Source organism: Nelusetta ayraudi, unplaced genomic scaffold, assembly GCF_046127955.1.
Source record: "Nelusetta ayraudi isolate G7.1 ecotype Tasmania unplaced genomic scaffold, CSIRO-AGI_Nayr_v1 ptg000063l, whole genome shotgun sequence".
NCBI classification, from domain to species: Eukaryota; Metazoa; Chordata; class Actinopteri; order Tetraodontiformes; family Monacanthidae; genus Nelusetta; species Nelusetta ayraudi.
Genome location: NW_027466113.1, coordinates 4104488 through 4128508, shown reverse-complemented (window position 1 = coordinate 4128508; position 24021 = coordinate 4104488). Strand labels below are relative to the sequence as shown.

Here is a 24021-nt window from a genome sequence, read left to right as displayed (position 1 = left end):
AGCTTAATGCATCAATATGAATGAAACATAAAAACAAGGCGTATTCACACCACACAACACAACACACAAGTCCAAGACACGTCATGTGTTTTACTTTTATTTCATAAATTCCTTTAGATTTTTTTTTCCATTTTGCTTTTCAAATGTGAATGTTCACAGTCATCACCACACAGAATTCAACCTTACTCAATAAAAGATTTTTTTTCTGTTGATATAAAATAACAATAAATTCATCAAACTAAATTAAAAGTACAGCATGGAGCTTGTTGTCAAGTCCCTGTTTGTTTTTTGTTTTTTTAATTTTCCTTTCATTCAGTGAAATAATTGTCTTTATAAGAGAGGCATCAGCGTTTCTCCCTGACATAAACGGCCGAGGGACGAAACAGTGTTGCTCCGGGACGCCCGTGAACCGGCGACCCCCACATTGAAATGCGTGACGGAAAAAAAAAAGTTCTCAGCAAGTAAAGCAAGATGAAATAAGATTGGCAAGAAATGTGTGACCTTTAGAATAATACCTCATTTTAAGAGCCCATTACCTATCGTCATTACGAGTGATCATCTCTAAAAAAAAAAAACGGTAATGGGTTTCATTTTCCACCTTTTCCAGTCACTGAAATAAGATCAGACAGGAGAGATTGAGACAAGATATTGATACATATACACAGAAAACAGGCTTCTGCACTGCTGCATACTTCCACTCACAAATGAGCGTTCACATTTATCCATTCACACTTTGCTGCAAACACGCATTCGATAAACTAGTCATTCTTCCCATCACACCACAGATGTCGGAGCACTGCAGTATTGTACAACGCATCAGGAAAGGAAAAAAACAAAACAAAAAAACAATAAGCATTTGATTTAAATGGCATCGTCAGGTGATTTTTTTTTTTTCTGTTTATTGTTCCCAAAAATCGGAAAAAGAAAATAAATTACACTTAACATTAAATTAAATTATAGTGAAACAGTTGACCATGTTGTGCCTGAAATGTCGATGCAGGTCCACATCTCAGTCTGGAGGTTTGCGATTTTTTCTTTTTTCTTTTCTTAATTCATCCTTCAAGCTGTGGTTTCATGTCATGTCTTCACTCGATTGAGGAGAAAGAAACGGCCAGGCAGGAACAGTCTCTCTGCTAAGTTAGTGGTTATTGTTCCGCCTCTGTCACGGTGCAGTAATATGACAAGCGACTTGACACCTCCCAAACCGGAACGCCGTTCGGCTTCTCTCAGACTTACCTTCATCTTAGGACAGGACTGAAAAAAACAATTCCACATTGAGGAACGACACAGAAACGGAAAAAGGATTAAAACAAAAATAAATAGATCTCTATTTCCCACCCACAGACAACCCGCACTGAAATGAAAATTACTCTGAAATGAAATAATGCTTTCGAAGGAAAAGATAAATGTAATTTTTGTTGTTTTTTGTCTTGTTTTTTTTTTCTTTAAATATAGAGATGTACACATTTTTCTTTTTCTTTTTTTTGACACAAATTGTGTTGGGGTGGAGGAAGGGGAAGGGGGTCGGGGTGAATGAAGGGGGCAGCAGGGAGGTCAGGAGGTCGGAACAGGTGAGCAAAGTGGTGGTGGTGGTGGTGGTTGGTTGGTGACGCGGCAGGTTCAGAGGAGAAACGGGTTGGTGCTCACTCCCGCCGTGGCTCCGCCTCCCACCGATCCCCCCGCCCCCATCACTCCCCCGGCGACGGCCGGCCCACCCAAAATCAGCTGTGGAGGGGGGGTGCCTCCGGGCCCCAGCAGGGACGAGGCCGGCGGGGCCATGGGTGAGAGGCTGCTGAAGGACATCCCCATGGGGCTGGCCTGCTGCATCATGCCCAGACCCATCCCCGGGGCCCCCATGCCCACGCTCATGGGGCCCAGGCCCATCGCCGGCTGCATCATGCCCAGCATGGGGTTGGGCGGCACGGGGCTGGAGCGGAGGCCGCTCAGGCCCAGCGACGAGGGCTGAGGTGAGATGGAGGTCATGGGGGTCATGGAGGCCGCCACGCCGAAGGGGTTGGAGGAGGCGGGCGTGGGCGAGACCCCCCTGCTGGAGATGGTGCTGCCGGGAGTCACTGCCATGCCAGGAGCAGGAGATGAGCCTGGGGGTGGGGATGGGGGTGGGCGCAGTCAGTTAACACGGAGGGAACGTTCATTTTCTCTACGTTGATAAATTTACTCTTATTTTCTGTTGTTCAGACAAATAAACAGGTAACATCTTTACGTTTTTGTTTGTCTGAACAACAGAAAATAAGACTAAATGAAGGCCCAATTATCATTATTATTATCATTATTATTATTATATATTGAATTATTATTCAGATTTAGCTGATTTCAACACATTCTACACAGCATTTCCTGGGACTTTGTCTACAACTGCAGCAGTGTTGTGGTTGTTGTATTTGTGCAACAGGTGAAGACGTTCCAGAAACACCTTTTCATTTTATAAAATGTAAAACGACCAAAACCTTCAACAAAATATTTCCTCAGCTCTCTTGTTTTTGAATGTTGCAACCAACAAGTGAAAAATATATATCATAACAATAATAAAATAATTATGAAAATATCTGGAAATTACACAATTAAAAAAAAAAAAAAAAAAAAAAAATCTTATTACAAAGCACGGGCCCACTTATGGTTTAGGCATGTTGATAAAAATACATTTAATATTATTAGGCCTTAGATTTACAATATTCAGATATCCAGTTGTCTGTTATTTGTTCTTTCGACTCAATCTATTGCAAACCTGTGAATAATTTCTAAAAGAAACAAACAAAAATAAAAACAAAAAAAAAGTGTAATATTTTGTTTGATTATTCAGTCCATAAAGGAAGCAACAGCAGGACTGCGGTGACGCACGGCGAGACCCGACAGCGGTGAACTGACCTGTGTTCTGCAGGAAGGGGTTGTGTGCCGACGAGGCCGATATGGAAGGAGGCGGCGGCTGTTTTGGTTTGGGCTTCGACGACACCAAGGAGTCCAGGTCCACCAGGGCTGCGTTGGGGCCGAGGAAGGACTCGGGCGTCTTGCGAACGGGAAGCGAGGAGCCGAGCGATGAGAGGTCAAAGGGCACGGGCGAGCCAGTGCTATCGCAGCCTAACCCCGGGGACCCTCGTCGCTCTGGGTCTCCTGTAGGTGTGGAGGGGTGGGGATACATTTAATTAGACACACAAATGTAGTAAAATCCGATGTCTTGAATCTGCAACAAGGAAATAAAACACTTGACTGTAGAACCTGCAGAGCGTCAAAACGTCTCAGATCGACGCAGTGAGCACAGAAAACCAATGTGACTGGAACGTAACACAGATGGCTTACAAAAAAACAAAAAAAAAAACAGGACAATGGCAGAGAGAGTATGTAAGATACAGAACTGCATTACCACACGGACTGTGTGCTGAATGACAGTGCGGTACCTGTGCCATTAGTGTGTTTGGCGGTGCCACTCCACAGGTCGGAGGTGATAGGGTCAGTGGCAGGGACAGGCCCGTCCTGTGCCCAGGGGTCTACTGTCCCCCCCGAGGAGGAAGTGCTGAGTGGCACAGGGGGGCCCCAGGGGTCGGCACTGGGGGGGGTCACGGCTACAGGTGGAGGGGAGGAGGAGATGGAGGGGAGGGGAAGGGTTAACGCAACACAACCACAGACAGGGCACGAGATGCACGGCGAGGCGAGGAGCGAGCGAGGGAGGGAGGGAGCGAGCGAGGGAGGGAGGGAGGGAGGGGGAGCAGGAAACTGGGCTGGGTTTCAGCAGAAGCCTTTCTCTCCTTGACCTCTGACCTCACACCCCTCGGACTAGCGGGAATACTTTATTTAAAAAAAATAAAAAAATAAAGTATTCCAATGGAAATTAAACAGCAGTGACTGACGTTTGCACCAACGTTACAATATCTGACCATCCAGGTCGCAAAATGCGGCAGGGTTAGCAGAGTTCTGACTCATCGGCCGCCGTATTTCTGGTGTTTTTGCGCCTGCATATCATTAGCGCGAAAAACCTTTGTGGATACGACGCAATGATGGCGGCGATAGTAAGTGAGCAACTCGAAGCAGAAGTTCAACTTTGTCGTCTATCCACACCGTCTTTTCGCGTGCGTTCTTTGCCGTCTTCGCAGTGCTATGTTAGCTATACAATACACCGGGCTCCAGGTCTTCTTCTTGTTCCGCCTTTAGGGAGTAAGACCACAGCTTTGGAGGAAGTACTTTCTATCTATCTATCTATCTATCTGTCCAACTAGCATTGTTTTGTTTTTTTGTCCCCACCCCCCAACCCTCCCCAAATAGTGTCCAACTAGCATTGGGCTTTTTTTGTTGCCCCCCCAAAAAAAGCGATTCAACATTAAGCTCAATGGAGGTTAAGGAGAGAGGAGAAGCCCCCCCGTAGTAAAAATATAAAAATAAGCAAAGAGGGGTAAGAGGTGCGACAGCTCTGGTAGAGACTCAGCCACAGTCAGTCCTGAGTAGAAACGAGAGGATAGAGAGGCCTGGTTTAGACAGAGAGGGAGCACCCGCAGCGCATGCCTGCCTTCCTCAGTACAGAACCACAGCATGAGTGCGTGAGACAACATGGAGACGCCAGAGAGGGAGGAGAAGGACGAGACAGAAAAATGCTTTTGCCTGCGGCCGTTACGAATACAGGAAGTGACGAGTGAAGCCGAAACAATGTGAAGGCGGACGACTCTTCACATCCTCTTTTATCCAAAAGAGCAGCGAGAAGCTTCCGTCTCAACACAAAGCTGATTGGCCGGCTGAAGGACGCTAGCGCCGCCGCCGCTCACCCGAGTTGCCCCAGGGGTCCACGCTGTTGACTCTGCCACTCGTCTCCCCCCAGGGGTCTGCGGCAGGGGCGGCGGCGACGGCGACGGGAGGAGCTCCGCCCCCCCAGGGGTCCGTGCTCGTGGGAGAAGTGGGTGATGCAACGCCCCAAGGGTCGGCGGCGGGGACGGGGACCACCGCCACTGCTGCCGCCGCACCCCATGGGCCCGACACGTCGGGGATGGCGGCGGGAATTGTTGGCGGTGGCGAGGGACCGGCGGAGCCGCCGCTGGCTGCCACCGCTGGCGCCCCCCAGGGGTCGGCTGCACTCAGCTCCATCAGAGCACCCTGCACGAGAGGAAGCGGAGGAGGAGAAGGAGGAAGATGAGTGACGTGGCTGCTGAATAATGGTGTTTTTAGAAAACACTCGACTCCTGCCAGCATATTGGTTTCTTGTTCTGGTTTAATGTAACTGTTTTGTTATATTTTATTATTTTTTTATTACATTGGACCTAATAAAAGTGATTACTGTGCCTAACTAGTACTGAGTGTACACAGCTTCTTATGTCAAAGGACACACAGGCACAAATGTTTCTCGTCATAGAAGTCGTATGAATGAATAGCAAAAATGTTTAAGGCGTCTTTTTTTTGTACCGTTCCCAAATAAGAGTGCAAACTTCTGTGATGGATCACATTGCATCACTCCACTCACAGACAGAGGACCCTGGCTGGCTGGCTGGCTGGCGGACTGACTGACTGCATGAGAGCAGCGTTCATGCACTGCAGGAGGCCACGAGAGTTGGGCAGGGTGAACTTCAGAGCTCACTGAAGTGAGACCGACTTTATACACAGTACACATACAGGCAGACCCACCCACGCGGCGTAGTTGTGCGACGCGTTTTATCTGCTGATTTCACAGGGCTGTAACCCACAAGTACATCTAAAAATACTATGTGTGTGCTGTAAAAGAAAAAAATCGTATTTAAAGACCTCACAGATGCCGTTTAGACACATCTCAGACTGCTTTTTTCATGACACACACACACACACACACACACACACACACACACACACACACACACACACACACACACACACACACACACACACACACACACACACACACACACACACACACACACACCTCCTCCTCCGGCTTGGCTTTCTCCCTCTTGCTCTCCTCGATGGCCATCTGCAGTCGGAGGTCGTCGCCTCTGCGCAGCCGCTCTTCCTGGAAGTCACATGCACCGCAATGTCAACACACTAAGTAGAAAATTCAGAGATGATGTTTGAATTCCTCAGTTCTGTATCTGAGTGGGAGCCAAAATCTGAACTTTGACTGCCTTCACAGAAAAAGAGCAGAGAATGATTATTTTTTTGCAGGGATCAGTCTTTTGAGAATATTCTGCAATTTGCTCAAGTTCCCTCTTGGAATAAGTAAAGAAAACATTTTTCATATAACAATATTTATTAAATGTAATAATCCAAGGAATGAAAATGAAAAAACTGTTTAGAGACTTGCCAAGACAGCCAAGACAGCACTTTACAGACAAGCTGGGAAGTAGATTTGCAGTTTACTTTCTGTTTCTAACTCGGCCCTCAAACTGGACCTTTGCTTGTACTTTCTATGATTTGCTTTCAGTCAGCATAGACTTGAACTGGATGTGATTCACATAAACTGAGGTTCCAATAAAAGCAGACCAGTTGCCCTTAATACTGTGACCCCTTTAAAAACCCAAGTTAGTAAATGCAGGAACTTTGCTGCCAATTTTACTGGGCTGAAAAAGGTAAAAGGAAGAAAATTTGCATGCTTTCAGAAAGGTAAAGACAGGAAAAGAAACAATCAGCTTAGATAAAAAAACTTTTGTTATGATAATTTGAAAATGTCATGCAAAATTTAGTCTTTTAAAGGAAGCAATTAACTGAGTTTCTTCCTTTTTGCATCACTGATAAACGTCAATGTCAATTTAAAAAGGGATTGTGATGAACCAACTCTGTTGGTATGAATTTTGTACACACTTGGTGCAGAAATTATCAATATCGGTACGAAAAAAAAAATTGAGCGATTGAAATCATTCCTGTAGTCCGATACAAATGTATCTGCAGGGACAGGACAGGACAGGCAATTGTGATTGGCTGATTGGCTGATCTGTGCCGGAGGCTCTCCAGCAGACAGACAGACAGACTGAGGACTGGCTGGAAAGTGGTCCAGGCACACACTCTGCCCCCTGACCTTTTGTTGTATCTCTTTGCTGAGTGTCAGAGCATAGCGGATCTCTGCATCCTCCAGAGCGCCCGAGCCTTTCTGGGGGAGGTCAGGCATTACAAGGTGAGACAGCAACAGTAGGTGTCGTACGTGGAGTAAATGTGTGTCGCGTCGGTGTGAGCACACATGAGGAGCGGCACGTTGCAAAACGGTCACGCTCGCTCCTGGGCTTAGACAGCGGCGAGGTCACGCTGCCGGTGTGTCGGCTGCTGGGCGGTACCTGCTCCGCCTCCTCTTTGCTCATGGCCAGGGCCAGCTGGAGCTGCAGGTCCTCCTCTCCGGAGCTCTGCGGCCAGGCCTGGTCAGGGTCTCCGCCTCCGGAGTGCGAGCCCGCCGACAGGCTGCCCCCGAGGCTGGGTGCTGAGGGAGCCGAGGAAGCTGGAGTGAATATAAATGTGCAGCAATATAACCGAGAACTCAAAGTTGTCTTGTGGCAAACACTGGCTTCACGTCTCACCACTGGAGGTCTGGGCCATCTTCTCTTTGGTTTTGAGGGCGTGGATCCTCTCCTCCCGTAGCCGCTCTTCGTCTTTCAAGAGGGTCACCAGCTGCTTGGCTTTTTCTCGAACATTCACTCCCTGTGAAAATACATGGCGCGCAAACAGCGCAATGCACATTTTCTTCCATGGAATATTACATAGCCGCAAAACTTTTACTCAGAGAAGTAGTTGCTTGCACGTGGGGATGTTAATAACTAATAGATTCATTGTCAATTAAGAATTTAATCGATTAAATTAAATTAGTCGCAATTAATTGACTTTTTTTTTTTTACACGGGTAACAGTGTATAGGCAGGAAAGAGCAATTCACCTGTAGATACTGTGATGGTCATAATATACCTAGAATGATAATTTACATCCCTAGTTGCACATAAAGGCCCTTAAAAGCTGATGTTAACAGCATGCTCCGATTTCACACCTTCACTTATTAACAGCGTATGAAAAGCGTTCACAGTCGGCTTTGTGTGTTTTTGCGCAAGAGGTCGGCAACTCATTTAAAATGTCCTTCTATGGGTAAGGGGCAACAGATTGGTCACAAAGCTTGCTTGCATTCCGCCCGAGTGGACCTTGAACACTGATATACCCAACTCTTCTCGCGGCTTTGTGTGCGGGCGTGTTTACCTGGTCTTTGCCATCCCTGTCTATGTACTGAAAATCCTTGAGCGTCTGGACTGCGTAAATGTTCTCTCGACACTGTTGGGCGACACGTTCTGAACCCGTCTTGATCAGGTACTCCATAAGAGTCATAGCCTGAAGAACATTGAAGAGAAAAGCAGACATTTGTAAAAAACAAAAAACAAAAAAACTTTTAGACACATAGACCATTAGAAAATACAAATATCCATTTTTTAAAAATCATTATATTAAAACAACTAAATAACTAATTATGACTTGGCTCATTTTTTTTTTTTAAAGTTATGCATTACATTAAAACCAACAACATGTGTCCACATGTCCCCTCTGCCATTAATCACCGACGACAGCCTGCATTGACTTTCAGAAACGTGCTGTCAACATATCTTTAAATATCCATCATAAATTTAGATCATGCATTTCCAAAGGAATGGAAATAAAAGATGACCAGAGACACAGTGCAGGCACTCATTTCAAGTGACAAACTGCATGAGGAAGATGAATGACTTTTTTCCTGCACTGACAGCGGACTGAGGCCTGAAACACTGCAGCCATTGTGCTTCAACGCGGAGACATGATGAATGCTATTTTACAGAATTAGACAAGTATAAATAATGTATGGGGGCGGCGGGATTTTCCCCCAATTCTGTAAGCATTCTCTTCAGCCAGTGAAAGTCATGCGACCGCACTGGACAAAGAAACGCAGTGGCGGCTCGTTGGCTTGCGGTGCTCATGTATCTCTACTCTGAACGAGTCAAGACAATTTGGAAATATGGGACAAAGTTCAAGAAGACAAGAGACGTTTTTTGACACGAGCATCACGGGAGTCATGTTTGATAACTCCAAAAGAAGCCATAACATTGACTTCAACTGATAAAGCAGAACTCTTTTACCAGAAGATGAAATTCAATATAATTGTATAACAAGACACATAGACACATGTTGCCATGTGTTGTTTGATAGCTGGCTCCAATGTGAATGGTTACACAAACCTTGTATACGTGTCTCCAGTTCTTGCCATGGTCATTGAGTCGCTTCCACACCATGCTCATGATTTCTGAGAAGGCCACAACATTGTAGGTTAGGTCAGCAATCTCTGACATCAGAGAGCTGCTGGGGCCCCAGGGGTCATTGGATGTTGCCTCTCTAACCTGCACAGCAACACAGCAAAGGGCCAATATTAAGTTATCTGCGGTGTGATGGGAGGAATCATTTGTGCATGAAAGTCTTAATCTGATCACGCGGTTCTGAAAATTAGCTTAAGGCAAATTAACCTGCGGATGAGATCGTTTGATTTGAGAATGTTCACCAGTGCACCGAGTGCAGAGAGCGTTGCAAGGAAATAACAATCAGTTGTCACACATGTCATGTTTGCCGCAGAGAGATGTGTCACGCTTTAAATGTGGACATATGTGGTTAAGGATGTGAAAAAGGAAGTCAAAGGTGAAAAAAAACAGATAAAAAGAGGGACACAAGACCTTGATTTCAGCCTCGGAGTAGTTGTGGACGATGTTCTTTACTTGTCGCCGTAGCGATGAGGTCGACATGGCAACGGTCTGGCCGTCAAGTTTCACTGCAATCTGAATGTGGAACAAAGGAGAAGGACAGTGTTGGTACCACACAAGCCAAACAACAGCTGGCCAGAGAGCGCCGTCATTTCAATTGAAAGCGAAGAAAATACATCATAACAAAAGAGAAAGCACGGATAGAAACACTTTTCTGAAATTAAGAGCTTAAACTGCATGCGAGCGGCTGACAGAAAGAGGGGCAGACCTTGAGATGGGAGGTGAGAGTGAGAGAGAGAGAGAGAGAGAGAGAGAGAGAGAGAGAGAGAGAGAGAGAGAGCGAGAGATCCTGTCGCAGCAATCAGTCTTCAATCAAATAACTTCAAGTATCAACACGGAAAGTGAGACTGTGTCATCCCCACCTGTTAGACAAGAGTGATGTAGAATAGGGGCCTCTCCTCTTCGAACGTCTTTGTTTTGCTTGCTTGTAAGCCACTCATTCAGGGAGCGTGGTGTCTCTGTTTGCACGTTTCTTCCTGAGGCAACATTGGGTCCCAAAGCTCAGGTGCAGGTAGATGAAAACTGCCAAAAAACATGTATATAAATAAATACAAAAGAATCAAAAACATGAATTACTCCCTAAATTTTCTGCATACAAGCATTTTATTAAGAGGGCGTAAATCATCATCATCAGATTGTCAATTCACTGCCATGCTAAAGGAAACAAAGTGAAGTTTAAAACACTTGAAAAGGGTTAGGTGTCATTCCTATCACAGGAGACAGACTGCAAGGTTTCCATGCAGTTTGCGAAGGTTACTTTGCTGGCAAGAAATATATCCCACAGAACGTGCAATGCTTTGTTTTTATTTTCAAATGAAAACACAACTTTGGAGCACGTGAAAAAAAAACACAATTTGGTCACATTCTGCAGATTTTCAACAGATACAATTGTCCCGCAAAACCTACCCAAACAAGCCAAACAGAGGCAAGATCTGCACAAATAGGATGCTGAATTTGGAAGAACTAATGCCGAATACATCTATGCTACACACAGCACATGCGGCATGGCATTACTAGACACACTGGACACTGGTGGCGACACTGTGTTTGCCATTGGGAAACCATTGCAAAAGTCAACTCGGAGTGTCCTGAAGTTGTGTATCAAAGTCCAATGACGGTGACTAATCCGTAATAAGTGGTACAACAAGCACTGTGATTTACGACTCTGGATGACTCTTAAGGCACTCCTGCGATCTTGGAGTTTGTTCAAAGGTCCCAAATCAATGGGGAGCAAAACACTGACATCTACTTTAACAGATAAGTTTACTTACATGTATGTCATTCATTACGTTTTAGGCACAGTGTTAAGTCAAGTGGGTATCAACAGCTATCAATAACGCACTCTAGATAAATCTATTAACGATAAATGATATTATCTCCAGCTAAAGTTCATTTATTCCTGTTCACACCCGTCTGACATTTACGTTGGAGAAGCTATCCACACCCTGCTGGCCTGCACACACACAGATAAGGTTCTCGTTTCACTGGACGACAACTACAATACAACCTCTGTAAAGTTGGGTTGTGTGGCTGACGTAATGATAGCTCCCGGGTCAACTTGAGGGACGTTATTTCAGTTTAATTGCAACCTTAGCCTGCACTGCATGTTGGGAGACCGTGAACAGTATCACGACACAGGTGGATGTTGGGAGACGTTATGCAACGGGCGTCAACTAGGGTGTCATAAAACGTGCTTATATGTGTCAGCCGAGTGAACACTAAACGAAAGTTTACGCACCGGTTCCCTTTAACGTAACAGCAAGCTAGCAAACGCATGTTTGCGTTCGTTTAACGCGAACAAGCCAAAGCGGCAACTGAGCGACCAAGTTCAAGTCGTCTGCCCCAAGCTGATCTTGACAGTAGCTTAGCACGGTTCACCAAGTGTGGGCAAAGTGTAAACAGGGCTAAGTTACAGGAGGTTGGTAACCAAGTATGAATTAGCAGGTCAACTACAGTCAAAACTTCAGCGTTCCACATGTGCGCAAATTAATTTGTATCGACCTTAATGCGAAAGTTGAGCTGGGCTGACAGTGTGAGTGACAGAACTGTCACACTTGGCGCTCTTGTTGCTGCTACAGGGAAAGATTAAGCGGCTAGCGAGCGTTGCGGTTAGCCTGTTAGCTTTAGCCAGTTGGTTCGCAGCTGACAAGGGGACTAGCAGCCGTTTAAAGCTCGGACGTCACGTGCTTCCGCGGCAAAACGAAGGATACAAGTGTTTTGACTGCGGACCCAAATGTCAACAAAACAACAACAACACACCGCAAAATACAACAAAATCAAGTGTGAGATACTGACCCTGTTTTAGCTTGGCTGTACGAGGAGATGGCCGAATTTCCGCTTCCGCTCTCGAGACCGCACCCCCTGAAGCTTTGTTTTCCTAGGACGGCAGTAAAGGGTGATGAATAATTAATGAACCTATACAGATAGATACAGATAAAGTTAATCTGTTAAATAGAAGAGACACGAGAACAGGTTTCATTAGTGTTGAATTTTCATTTATTTTTTATTTTAAATGTTACTCTTAATGTTGAAATAAATGAAATAATTGTCATTGTCAAATAAAACAGTGTTAAAACAGTGTTGCAAGTCAACATAATTATATTTTTCAGATACTTTATCATCACAATCAGACTGGTGCTTATTGTCGCGCATTAGAAAACGAGAGAAGATACAAGTTTCATACATTGAAGCTCTGAAGGTTGTTTTTTTTTCTTCTTCTTCCCTGTGTGTGCATCTCCAAATTTCCGAGCGTTAACTCAAAGCACTAGCATTTATTTGCTCTTTAGGACCAGTGCCACATATTCTTCATCCGTAATTCAAAAAACCATGCAGAAAGTCAAAGAGCTGTAATGTGATAAACGAGCCACAGAGAGGCACCGTTGAACCAACTCAGAACTGATGGCACCGCGCACCTCGGTGTCTTGGCGGCACCATAAATCGTTCAAATAGAGCATAGAGCAACATGGAAACACTTGGCGTGCATCAGTGACACGCTTCCCTTTTACCTTGAATCTCTTTATCCTTTTTATTTTTGCACTCCTCCCCGGGGGAGGAGATGACTGAACGAAACGTGGCCGCTTGACTCGAGCAAAGTTTGCGTAACTGCTTTGGAAACACTGATCACACGGAGATGGACAAAGAGATAAAGGGGATTATGACATGTATATGAGTTATTTTAACAGGTGCTGTTAAGACGTTTACAGCATTTTCTAGAAACCTTCACCGCTATGTCAAAGGGCAGCTGTTTGCCTTCAGTGCGTGTGAATGAATTAAATCAAATCAAACGTCCGCATGTATCTGGAAAGATCATGAAGCTATTGTTAAGATGAAAACAGCTGTGGAAAAACAAATAAAAGCACCACACTGGTGGCAAACATCGAGTAGGAACTGACTATATTAATTACGAAAGTACCTAATATGCATACCTGTTATGTAACCAGGTGGGCCAAGCATGTTTACGCTCAAATGTTGGTGTCAAATTGTCAACACAAGGCTCCTGTGTCTTTCACCGTGTCCTCTCATTTGTCTTTAAATTGTAGGGTCGCTTTCACATGATAAATGAGTTGCAGATTCCGAGTTCAACTGAGTTGGTCTGTATCAAAAGCTTTAAATGAATGTTTTTGCGCAGTTCAATTGAAGTGTCTCTGAAAGGTTCGGCCTTGGCGTTACTGTTCGCTTGTGAACAACAGAACTGATGAGTCGTTTTTCGGTGCGTGGCTGTGCGCACTTGTGCTGCAGAGGACAAAAAAAAAAAAAATCCTTGAATCCTTGAAAAATAAAATCCCCGTTTGGACTTCAAAATGTCAGCAACGTGCATCATAACACAAGGAAGGAACTGACCCTACGTAACTGGTGATGGAGCTGCAGATGATTTGCTCACTGATGCATGCTTGGCTCAGGATTCACTCACCGGCGTGAATAACTAATTACTAAATATGTGCGGCGTTTCACTGACAACATTTGAGAATGAAAATGTCTCTCTACTGGCAAAAGCAGCCCAGGCCAAGGGTGTGTTTTGGCGGCAGGCGTTGCCACAGCAGGGGCCTAGGAGGAACCCTACGGCGCGAGCGCAAACATGGAAGCCGATCGTAAGGCTGGCTGCATGACGGGCGCGGCGTCAGTAACCCGAGCCGGGGTCCGAACCGTTGTGATAGCAGCCGGTGTTTGTGTTACATAACCAACGGCCAGTGGAGCTGCTGGCAATAATAGTCTTATAGTGGGTTGTGCCCTGAGGGGTGCGGGGGTGCGGGGGTCTATAGTGGACAGAAAGAGGAGGAGGGTGCCAAGGCCGCGGAACACGGAGGAGGGTTCTGACCCGGAGGTGGCGTTAAGTAGGAAACAGAGCTGGCACGTAGACCAGCCCGGCACACAACTAAGTTGTCCTGCAAGGCGACGGCTCAGCTGTTGGCTGTTTCCATCCGTGCCCTAATATGCACCTTGCAGAGAGGTAAATAAGACGCGTGTTACGAGAAGAGGGACGAAGACGGCGACAGAATGCTTGTTTGATGGTGGCGATAAAATACCAGAATGAGAAGAATGGAATATGTTCACCACAATGAATTGACATTGTGATGATGATGATGATGATGATGATGATGATGATGATTGTCTTCCTTTACTATTTCCTAGATGATAATTTGTTGTTTGTTCTCCTTTGTTCTCTGATCTGCTTGCTTGCTTCTACCAGGTTAATAGGTACCACCTGTGCTGATCATGTGACTGTTCCCCTGTCTTTAAAGAGCAGCTTGAGGGAGATTCCTTTGTTTTGGCTCTCTGTGTTGAAGAAGACCTATATTACTGAAATATGTTTGTTGTTGTATGTTTACAAAGCCATGATAACAAAAAAAATAAAGACTTTTTTATTTTTCAATCTTCTTTGGTGCCTCGTTGTTTGAATAGTTTTTCACACTTTTTGTTTCCTCACACCCAGCAGCACTCAGTGCACTTGTAGTTGCACCACAGAGAATTGTTGTGTCTGTCACCGTCTCGGGGGGAGGGTGGGAGGAAGGGAGGGGCGGGGGGGTCGAGGAAGGACAGAGAGGACAGTGACACTGGAGAATAACAGGAGCAGGCCTCGCTTAACTGTACCCCTGTAATCCCAGGGAGATTGGGATGGGGGGAGAGGAGGGGGATCAGGGGGTACATCTTGTTGCCCTCCTCCACTCATTCCTGCATACCTGCTGATTAGACCAGGAATCCTGGAATCCACTGACTCAGACGACCCGAGAGGGTGCGAAGCAAAGGGGACGATGGAAAGAGATTCGGGGGGAAGGGGGGTTAATGCGGTCGAGTTGACTGACAGATTGGAACCGGTGGGATTACAGAAAGTGGGCCGAGGGGAGAGCGAGTGGGGCGAGGGGAGTGGAGGGGGGATCTGGCGTGCCTTGTGGCCGCTTCGTGCATATTTGACAACGGGCCGAGTGAGTGAGAGAGGGGGGAGCGAGGGGGTGGGGGGAGAAAAAGAGGTGGCACATAAATAGGAAAAGGGAGCGAGCAAGGGAGTGAGTGAGTCGAGCGTGTGCCTCCTGCAGTGAGAAGCAAACACGGTTCACGCACAGGTCTCCAACATCTGTGAAAAGCGGCCGTGCTGCTGCTGCTGCTGCTGCATGAGAGAGACACAAAACTAACAGGTGCAGATTGAGTTTGAGCTCCCGGCCTGGCTGAGGACGCACTGCCGAGCTCCATCCAGCACGGTAACGAGCGAGCGAGCGACCACAAGCTTCTCAGGAGTCTTTAGATGCTGTAAAGAGCGTCGTGAGCAGAAGTCCAGCCACTAGATCACAAGATGACAGTGAGTATTGTTCTCCGTCTCCTCGGCAGCAGCTCACTGGCACGCTCACATGCATCAAATACATTTTTTAATTTTTACAAAACATAAAATAAAATCAGCGTTCGCAGAGGCAGGAGCAGGGAGGATGTGCACAAACACAGCTCCTCTTCTCTACATGCATGCACATTTCTGCAATCTCGTCACGATATTGCAATGTCCATTTGCAGCCATGTAATGAGATGACATGCAGGCACGCCGTGAACGCACCGCTGGGTTTTTATGAACGTGAGACAACTTAATCGGTGGAATTTTCAGCTTGTAACGACCAGCAAGTTTGATTTCACCAGTCATGTCAGCTCATTATCAGTTTTTATCGCGATCAAGTTATCAGTGCCACTTGTTGCTTTCTGACATGTATTCACTGAAGCTTAAAAAATAATCACCCCCTCAATCCCCGGGTTTACTTGGACGAGATAAATATCAAGATTCTCTTCTGATGTGACAAATGATTAAGTTGCATGAGATAATTTGCCACCACAGCTTCCAAATGATCGTGTCGCACTGTAAACTGGCTGATGCAGTTGCAAGAGAGAAGTTGATAATTGTGCATATTTATTTGAGTCATTTTTCAAGTGTGAGCAAAAATCACTAAAAATCTGCAAAATCAGAGAAATCACCCACACCTGTAGTAACTAAAACAGGATTTTAAAAACCGTACGTCTTTGTACTTAGCAGCTCCATTATATGACATTTATCTTCTTGTGCGTGCACCATGTATATGACTTCACAATTGCTTCTTAAAGGTGCGGAATCAGCCTGGGCGATCTCTCCCAGTCTAAAACACAAACTGTTGCTATGTTGTTACAAACTGGGGATGATTAACGTACCAATGCAGCAACATCAATCCATCTACAATCATTTGTCCCACTCAAACCAAACCATCATCGGCTCTATTTTTGACCCAGTACCTTGCCAAACAGCACTGGTTCAAACCTACTGTCACATATTTGGCCGCACATCAGAACCATTTGTTTGTGAGCTGCAATACCATAGCTGACATGCGTCCGTTCAAACCTGCTGTCGTTGCATAACTGAAACATAAGTCTTCACAGGTCCCATTTTTAGAACTTTTTTTTCATCATCCTAGATTGCACTGGAGCAGCCATGCATGATGAGTTGTCCCCCAAAACACTATTGATTACCAGCGTTACAAGCAGTTAGACCTGTTTTTATGTGGGGGTTTTAGGTTCCCGCTAAAACCGATGATTTGTTCCCCACGACTGGAAGGCTGCAAAAACAAGGGGCTTCAGAGGACAGAGAAATTACCTGGTGATGTGATGTCAAAATGTTTTTAGCAAGCAAAAGAAATAAAGGATGGTCGGACGTAATGTTGTACGGGAATGTTGGAAAAGTAGATTTTGCGTGACAAAACTTTCAACTTTTAACTTTTAAGAGAAAAGTAAAGCAAGTTAAATGTAGACCAGGGCAGCTGTGGCTATCTTACTGTCACAGTGTGAATGTGGTGGAATAAATAATGGGTTCAATGTAATTCTCTTTGAGTGCCTAGAAAATCGCCATATAAAACCAATCCATTAAATGTCACTATGCATTATATACAATGGAATTGCAAAATCAGAATGTAAAAGTGCATCAAAGGTGTAAAACAAAGTGTAAAACTGACACCAGATGAATCCGATACTGATAACATTGTGTCAGACCAAATGACTGATCATTTTTAATCAATAAAATGAAAGAACAAAATCCACATATCGGTCGTCCTGACCTCCAAATTTATTCTGCCGAGGCCTCACTGCTGTTAATTTAACAAAATCAGAAAGTCGTCTGCAAGGTTCTGTTACGCAACATCGGAAAGGTCAAAAATAAGGCCGTCATTCAATGCTCACATGCTAATGTCTTAAGCAGCGTGCGCTAAATGTTCACAGCCTTCCTAATTTTCCGCGGTATGTGCCGAGGATCAACTTCAAAGGTGATCAAATCGCGGCGATAAGACGACAAATGAGTTTTAAGCACACACACACACACACACACACACACACACACACACACAATGGCAGTGGAGGCTGAGTGACGGTGCCAAGTGTCCTGATGGTGCTGAGCTTCACACCAAACATGTCACTCCAGCCTGACGTGAAGCAGAAAGCAAAGCGAGATGCTGCTGCTGCTGCTGCTGCGACTCGCTTCAATATAGCAGATTGAGCGTTGCAACATCCGCCTGCTGCTGCTCCAGTGATCCGTCACTGAGATCAACACATGACAATCACCCGGCGGATCTTCTTTCACTCCCCGCCAAGTGAACAAATCATAGTTTGTTGTCACCACGCAATGACACTATGTATGGATTTGTCTGTTGCGTGTGTGTGTGTGTGTGTGTGTGTGTGTGTGTGTGAGCAGGCTGCGACGGCTCAGCAGGAACTTGATGAGCGGTGTTTCCTGTCAGCTCAGTCCATGCTGACTCTGAAGGTATCCGAGCACTTCCAGGTGCTGAAGCTCCTGGGAGAGGGATCCTACGGGAAGGTCATGTTGGCCGTGCACCGAAAAAGAGGTTGGTGAAGGGCGAAGGGCCGGAGGGGTGGTTAGTTAGTTTTCAAGAGTTGCACTTGTTGATTTGAACGGGGCTTTAACGCAAAAACTGCCCAATTGAATTAAAGTCAAATTGAAAAATTGTCAAAATAAAAGTCTTTGTAGTTGCGCGCGTCGTTGCTCTGCAGATGTCTCAGTCTTTTGTTCACGTGGTCACACAGGTGGTGTCGCGCGACATCAGCTGTTGTCACGGAGGTGTAACCCACATTCACATCTAAAAATATTGTGTCTGCGGTAAAAGAAAAACAATCGTATTTGAAGACATAATGAAGCCCATTCAGATACGTCTCAGACTGGCTTTATTTTCATGAGAAAGACACACACACACACACACACACACACACACACACACACACACACACACACACACACACACACACACACACACACACTCAGTCACGCTCATGAGCTGCTGTCGGATTAAATGGCCTTTCTGGAGAATCCATTTAACCTTTAGCACTTGTGTGTGTGTTTTGAAGTGCCCTCGTACATTCCCCCAGATAGTGTTGCGTCAACTGGGCTGCCGGGCTGCGTAACAGGCTCTTCCCCCGGGGACGTGGGGGCATATCTGTTCGCAGCGTCTGCCGTGGACGATGCTCAGATGCCGCCGCCGCTGCCAACAACTGAATAGAATAGAATAGAATAGAGTAGAATACTCACATTGGGGAAATTTGCATTATTACAGCATATATACAGTGCAAGGAGAAGAAGAAAAAAGCATATGAATTAAAGAGAAATAAAATAAATATTTAAAGAGAAAAAAAAGAAAAACAAATACTTACATCGATATGGACAGTTGGATTATTTACAAATCATTTAAACTATCAGTCAAAAGGTTGCACACCTGTTTCTTCTTTATCTATACTTTCTACACCGTAGATGCATACTGAAGACATCAACTATACGACCAAGATATGTGGATTGATGGGGCAAAAGAAAAAAATGTACCTAAATATGTTATGTTATACATATTCTAGTTCATCTAAAATATAAAACTTGTTTGAGTTATTTCAGACTTTTTTGTTTAATACATTCCATATGTGTTTATTCATAATTTTGATGCCTTGAGTGACAATCTGCTATGTAAATAGTCTTGAAAATGAAAGAAAAACCATTAAATCAAAAGTATGTGTCCAAAGCTTCGACTGGTAGTGTAGGTAACTAAATATGCGTTAAAAAATAAGTGTTAAGAAAAAAGTGTTTCATGAAATGAAATGTAGTGGTTGGGAAATGTTTTACTGTGTGCAGTTATACAGCCAGTTCTACTGCCTGATGGTCAAAAGTCAATAGTCTTACTCGGAAACCTCCTCTCTCCCCTCCTCCCCCCACAGGGACCCCGATGGCTCTGAAGTTCTTCCCTCGCCAGTCCACGTCGCTCACCTCCTTCATGCGGGAGTACAACCTGTCGCTGTCCTACTGCACCCACCCCTCCCTGACCAGGGCCCTCGGCATCTTCTTCTCCACGCCGACCTACTACGTCTTCGCCCAGCAGGCCGGCCTCTACGGCGACCTCTACAGCGTGATTGTGTCAGAGGTCAGTGCGGCTTGCGTGTGGAGGTGGGGGGAGGGTTGGCGGGTCAGCGGGGAGGAGGTGGTGATTCGTGCTGTTCCTTGCAGCAGGCTGTGCCCAAGACAGCGTATTTTAAGTGAAGAGCGCTGTCAGAAGAATGTGAGCTGTTAGGATGCAATTCCACATCCTGGAAAATATATTTATAGCTAATACACTCCTGCACGAACGCGGTGTCGAGAATCAGCGCTGTGCTTTTAATCACAACGCTTGAGGCAGTTGTTTATGTGTCTTGCGGCACGTTGTCTCATAATTGTGGAATCTTGGTCAACACAGTCTGAGGATGGAGGCTTTTAATGTCAGGCTCCTCTGGTGCTCACTTCTAAACAGTTTCTGGTCTTGGATTTGATCCAAAGAAAAGAAGAAGGAACATCTAATAGAAACCACTCACTTCTCTTGATTTAACCAACATGTTTGGTTTCTTTTTTTGCTGGGATGAGGACAAAGCATGACCTCCACCGCAAGAAATGTCGCATGTCAACACAATCCTGGATGCAAAACAAATAAACAACAGCTTGAAAGTGCACTTTGATTCCATTAAAAATAAGAGGTTCGTAAGGTTCAGACTTGTTTGCTGCAGCTGCAGTGATTCAGTGGAAAATACGGCTGCTGACTGTGTCCTTTACAGTCGTGCTTGATAAAGGTTTCCAGCTTGCCCGCTGTTGTGTCCATGCTGCCACCAATAACACAACCCTGCCCTGATAAGGGTGATGGCAAACTGTGCCCCTGGCGTACGTGAAGTGAGGCAGGGCCGTCACAGACCTCCGCAGTGACACTGAATTTGGTCGTCAATGAGAAATGAGAGGGTCTTGTCTCTTCAGTCGAATGCGTCATCGTGTGATTCACCCCGCTAAATACACCAGCGGCACTGACTGCCCTCCTGGAGGATCACCTGTTCACCACTAAACTTTCATAGCTGCTTGTGTAAAGTCACAGTACAATAAAAGTCAATTGGTTTTCCGACCCTTATAATGGGTCCTGTACAAGAATACACATAGACAAAGGTCTTGCTCCCAGTTAGCTGCCATCTTGCGCCACCATATTTCTAAGGAAGCCTGGCGTGGACAATCCAGCAGGTTTGTGTGCAAAGGCCATCGTAGTTCACTGGCAAACTCGGGAAAGTGAGAACTACAATGACTTGATGTCGCTGTTTCTTCTGAAAGGCTCCAAATATAACACACTTAACCATTAAGTTTCCTTGTGTTTTTGTTACAAAGGTGTATTTTGACCTTAGTTTTGATCCAACATATTCCTCTGCCAGCACCTCATCCGTCCAATCCCTCTCTGTCTCAGGTCGGCGTGGACGAAGAGTGCGTGCAGAGGGTGATGTCCCAGCTGAGCGGCGCCGTGACGCACCTCCACTCGCTGGGATTCGTCCATCGTGACATCAAACCCGAGAACATTTTCCTCTGCGACAGCTCCTGCCGCTGGGTCAAACTGGGAGACTTTGGCCTCGCCCGCGCCATCGGCTCCAGCGTGCGCGCCGTCTGGTACGAGTCGCCCTTCTGCACCCCGGAGGTGGAGCCCGCCAAGGAGGCCATGCAGGAGCTGGAGAGGCGAGAGGGGACAGAGGAAGAGGAGGAGGAGGAGGTGGAGGACATTTGGATCTCGGTGGAGACGACCATCGACAGCTGGGCTCTGGGCGTCCTGGTCTACTGCCTGCTGACTGGCTGCTTCCCCTGGGAGGAGAGCACCCAGGACGACCGCGGCTACCGCAGGTACAAGGAGTGGTTCTACCGCCAGGCCCAGAGGGAGGAGCGCTACAAGGACGAGGAGTGGGTGGAGGAGGCGCCGGTCAGAAGCTGCACCGTTGGGCAAATGGACGAGCGTCCGCCGTCGCAGTTCGCCGGCCTCAGCTCGCTGGCCATGACTCTCCTCAAGGAGCTGCTCCACCCGGAGCCCAAACTCCGGGGGAGCCCCGAGGAGATCCTGAGCTACCTGGGGGGGCCGTGGCTGATGGAGACAGAGATGGAAGAGAGGCGGAAGGCGGAGGAGGCGGAGAAGGAGCTCAGGAAGATAAGAGAGGGAGGAGGGGTGGAGGAGGAGCTGGTGAGGGAGGGGAGAGGGGAGAGATAGGATTTCTTTTCATGCATATTACATGCTATGTGTTTATAATGCCAAAATTGTATTTTGGGGATGTTTTTAAATGATTTTCAAATGTATCACAGTATGGTGCTATATTTTCCTAATGTTTTTTTATATAAGAAAGGCTGTAGATATATTTCCCGAAAGGGTCTTTGTTTGTGTGGTTGTGAGTTGGTCTAAATATGTAAAGAAATGTTTGATATTGAAAGCTAAATGTGCATCATAGTGCTTGGAGACAACAACAACATTGGGGTTGCTTTGGTAATTAAATAAGTCTGTATTTACCCAAAGTCTTGTGTCAAACTGTTTTTTTGTTGTACACAGTGTAATATGAAGACATGGCAACTTGATTTACGTTTCCTCACATGGCCGCAGTCCAGCATCGCGATGGAACAGATGTAGCGCGTTTTAGCAACGCTGGCACTTCAGGACTTATGAAACACTTGTAAGCACAGACAGTGAAAGCCTTCAGTCTGTGGGCACTCGATGGATCAAAACTTCACAAAACAATGTCTTGTGTAGCCAAATGAAATTCAGATCCCGCTACAGTCTGTTCCTGCACAGTATTTGTGGCTTTGCGGCACATATTGGCTGGTTGCAAGGGGGGCCAATGTCATCTCAAGTGTACAGATGCCACTGAGGGGCATCTGAAAAAGTTTGTTTGTTGATGGCGGCACGTGCCAAGACACATGAATCCCAAGACCCTGCGGGCTCCTAGTGAAAGAGAAGTTCACAGGGACAGCAAATGCTGTTTATAGGAAAACCTTCAGGAGAAAGACTGAAGAGTTGTTGAGTTGAGTTAAACACAAGAAAATTAAATATCTAATATCTAATTATATGATTGTTATGATATATTACACAATTATGAATGATATCTATGTAAAAATAAACTAAACATTCAGTTAATCCCGCCGGTATCCCATGACACGGTTCTAATGACTCTGGCAAGACACACCTATGGAAAGAAGTTGCATGTTTGACATGGGGGAAGCGACAGGTGCTGCAGAGCACAAGAAGCACATCTATAATTGGATGGAACAATACAGCCTGATAACGACGGCGGCCGGCGATGATCCTCTGGGTTTGCGGGATGCGGACCAGCGGCAGCCTTTCAATCGCGCCTAACTCGGTACTTGGGAAAATGACTGATTGCCGTGACGACTGCGGAAAGAACCCTTGTGAAATCTCCACACGTGCGCCCGGCCGACCTGCATATTGTGCCGTGGAGGGCGCTCGCCCTACATCTGTCAAACACGACAACACGTGGCTGAAAAATGGCCGACGGCGTCCTCGGAAGAATGTCACCAGATCCCTTATCGCCATTTGGCAAATCCACCACCAGTAAATCACGCCATGATGGTACAACTGACACTGCAAGCGAAGCACTGGAGAAATCCTACACGTCGAACAGATGAAGTCATCTTTCAACGTGGCGTCGGGTTCGACTCCGAAACACGCTGCGGCATGACCAATTAGTTTGATCTGGACTCGATCCCCGTTGGTAGCAAGTTGTTAATGCGCAGTGTGTGTGTGTATTCGCGAGCGTGTATGTCACTAAAAACTTGTCCGAGCTAACTCCCCCCAACCCTTGCCCCCTCCCTCCCCTGCTTAGGGCCACTCCAGATGGACTTATAAATAGAGCCCAGGCCCATCTATTTACACACCATGCACATCATCACCCCTCCTTGACTATCTGCACTCCGCAGCCCACCGAACGCAAAAAAGTCCGGCAGCAGCAGTTGGCGCCCGCAGGCCTGCAGCAGCACAATCTGATGGAACACCACGACCCATCTTTCCTTTCAACCCCCCCTGCCCCCCCTCCTGCTTTATCTGCATCACCTCCAGCTGATTGCTGCTTTCCCTCTGCATTGGCCCTTTGAAGCCCCTCTCTCGCCCTCTATCTTCCTCCTTCATCCTGACATCTTTGGTTCCACTTTCCTTATGCAACTTAAACCCACGACCCTGCTCCTTTATGAGCCTCTGGCTTGAAAAGTCACAGCGGATGCACAATATGGTAAATTTGCGTCCCGAAGTGCATTTACAGTAATGCAGTCAATATATTCTGCAGTAGGACATGTGTTTTATTTATTAATTTTGAAAATGCAAATCTGACAAGGCTTCTGAACTGTAATGAATGAGAAGAGGCATAGCTTGGTTGTTAGCTTGTTAGCTCTCCCTTTCTCCAAACATAAATAAAGGTTATATATATATATATATATATATATATATACATTCACATTCCCTTATAAATACATATATACGTGCACCTTCATAAACACAGGTACAATAGCA

At 46.0% G+C, this 24021-nt stretch overlaps 2 protein-coding genes and 1 long non-coding RNA gene across 6 annotated transcripts; 2 read left to right on the top strand and 1 right to left on the bottom strand.

Annotated features, from left to right (window-relative positions):
* Positions 1-81: 81 nt before the first annotated feature.
* epn1a (epsin 1a) lies at positions 82-12103 on the bottom strand. Of its 4 annotated transcripts, none has more exons than XM_076040848.1 (13): positions 12002-12103; positions 10069-10228; positions 9620-9721; positions 9134-9292; positions 8130-8258; positions 7467-7587; positions 7230-7387; positions 6977-7048; positions 5888-5974; positions 4767-5091; positions 3411-3575; positions 2884-3126; positions 82-2099 (listed from the first exon to the last, which is right to left on the bottom strand). In XM_076040848.1, the coding sequence occupies exons 3-13, from the start codon at positions 9686-9688 to the stop codon at positions 1621-1623; spliced, it is 2007 nt and encodes a 668-aa protein (XP_075896963.1). In that variant the 5' UTR covers positions 9689-9721; positions 10069-10228; positions 12002-12103; the 3' UTR covers positions 82-1620. The 4 variants fall into 4 exon arrangements, with proteins under 4 accessions (XP_075896963.1, XP_075896964.1, XP_075896966.1 ...); XM_076040849.1 differs by having other exon boundaries at positions 7230-7369; XM_076040851.1 differs by having other exon boundaries at positions 9134-9198.
* Positions 12104-13977: 1874 nt separating this feature from the next.
* LOC142898310 (uncharacterized) lies at positions 13978-14581 on the top strand. Its single transcript, XR_012928572.1, has 2 exons — positions 13978-14153; positions 14394-14581. It is a non-coding gene; the product is annotated as an uncharacterized LOC142898310 (long non-coding RNA).
* Positions 14582-15185: 604 nt separating this feature from the next.
* Positions 15186-22019, top strand: sbk3 (SH3 domain binding kinase family, member 3). The gene is made up of 4 exons (XM_076041113.1): positions 15186-15497; positions 17889-18039; positions 19409-19611; positions 20938-22019. The coding sequence occupies exons 1-4, from the start codon at positions 15492-15494 to the stop codon at positions 21718-21720; spliced, it is 1143 nt and encodes a 380-aa protein (XP_075897228.1). The 5' UTR covers positions 15186-15491; the 3' UTR covers positions 21721-22019.
* Positions 22020-24021: the final 2002 nt, after the last annotated feature.

Excerpts from the sequence above, each read along its gene's own strand:
- sbk3 (XM_076041113.1), top strand. Across the intron at positions 18,040-19,408 it reads GGCCGTGCACCGAAAAAGAG|GGACCCCGATGGCTCTGAAG; the intron begins GTTGGTGAAGGG and ends CTCCCCCCACAG. Across the intron at positions 19,612-20,937 it reads ACAGCGTGATTGTGTCAGAG|GTCGGCGTGGACGAAGAGTG; the intron begins GTCAGTGCGGCT and ends TCTCTGTCTCAG.
- epn1a (XM_076040848.1), bottom strand. The coding sequence starts at position 9,688 with ATGTCGACCTCATCGCTACGGCGACAAGTAAAGAACATCGTCCACAAC. Across the intron at positions 9,293-9,619 it reads ACTCCGAGGCTGAAATCAAG|GTTAGAGAGGCAACATCCAA; the intron begins GTCTTGTGTCCC and ends GTTGCTGTGCAG. Across the intron at positions 3,576-4,766 it reads GGACCCCTGGGGCAACTCGG|CCGTGACCCCCCCCAGTGCC; the intron begins GTGAGCGGCGGC and ends CTCCACCTGTAG.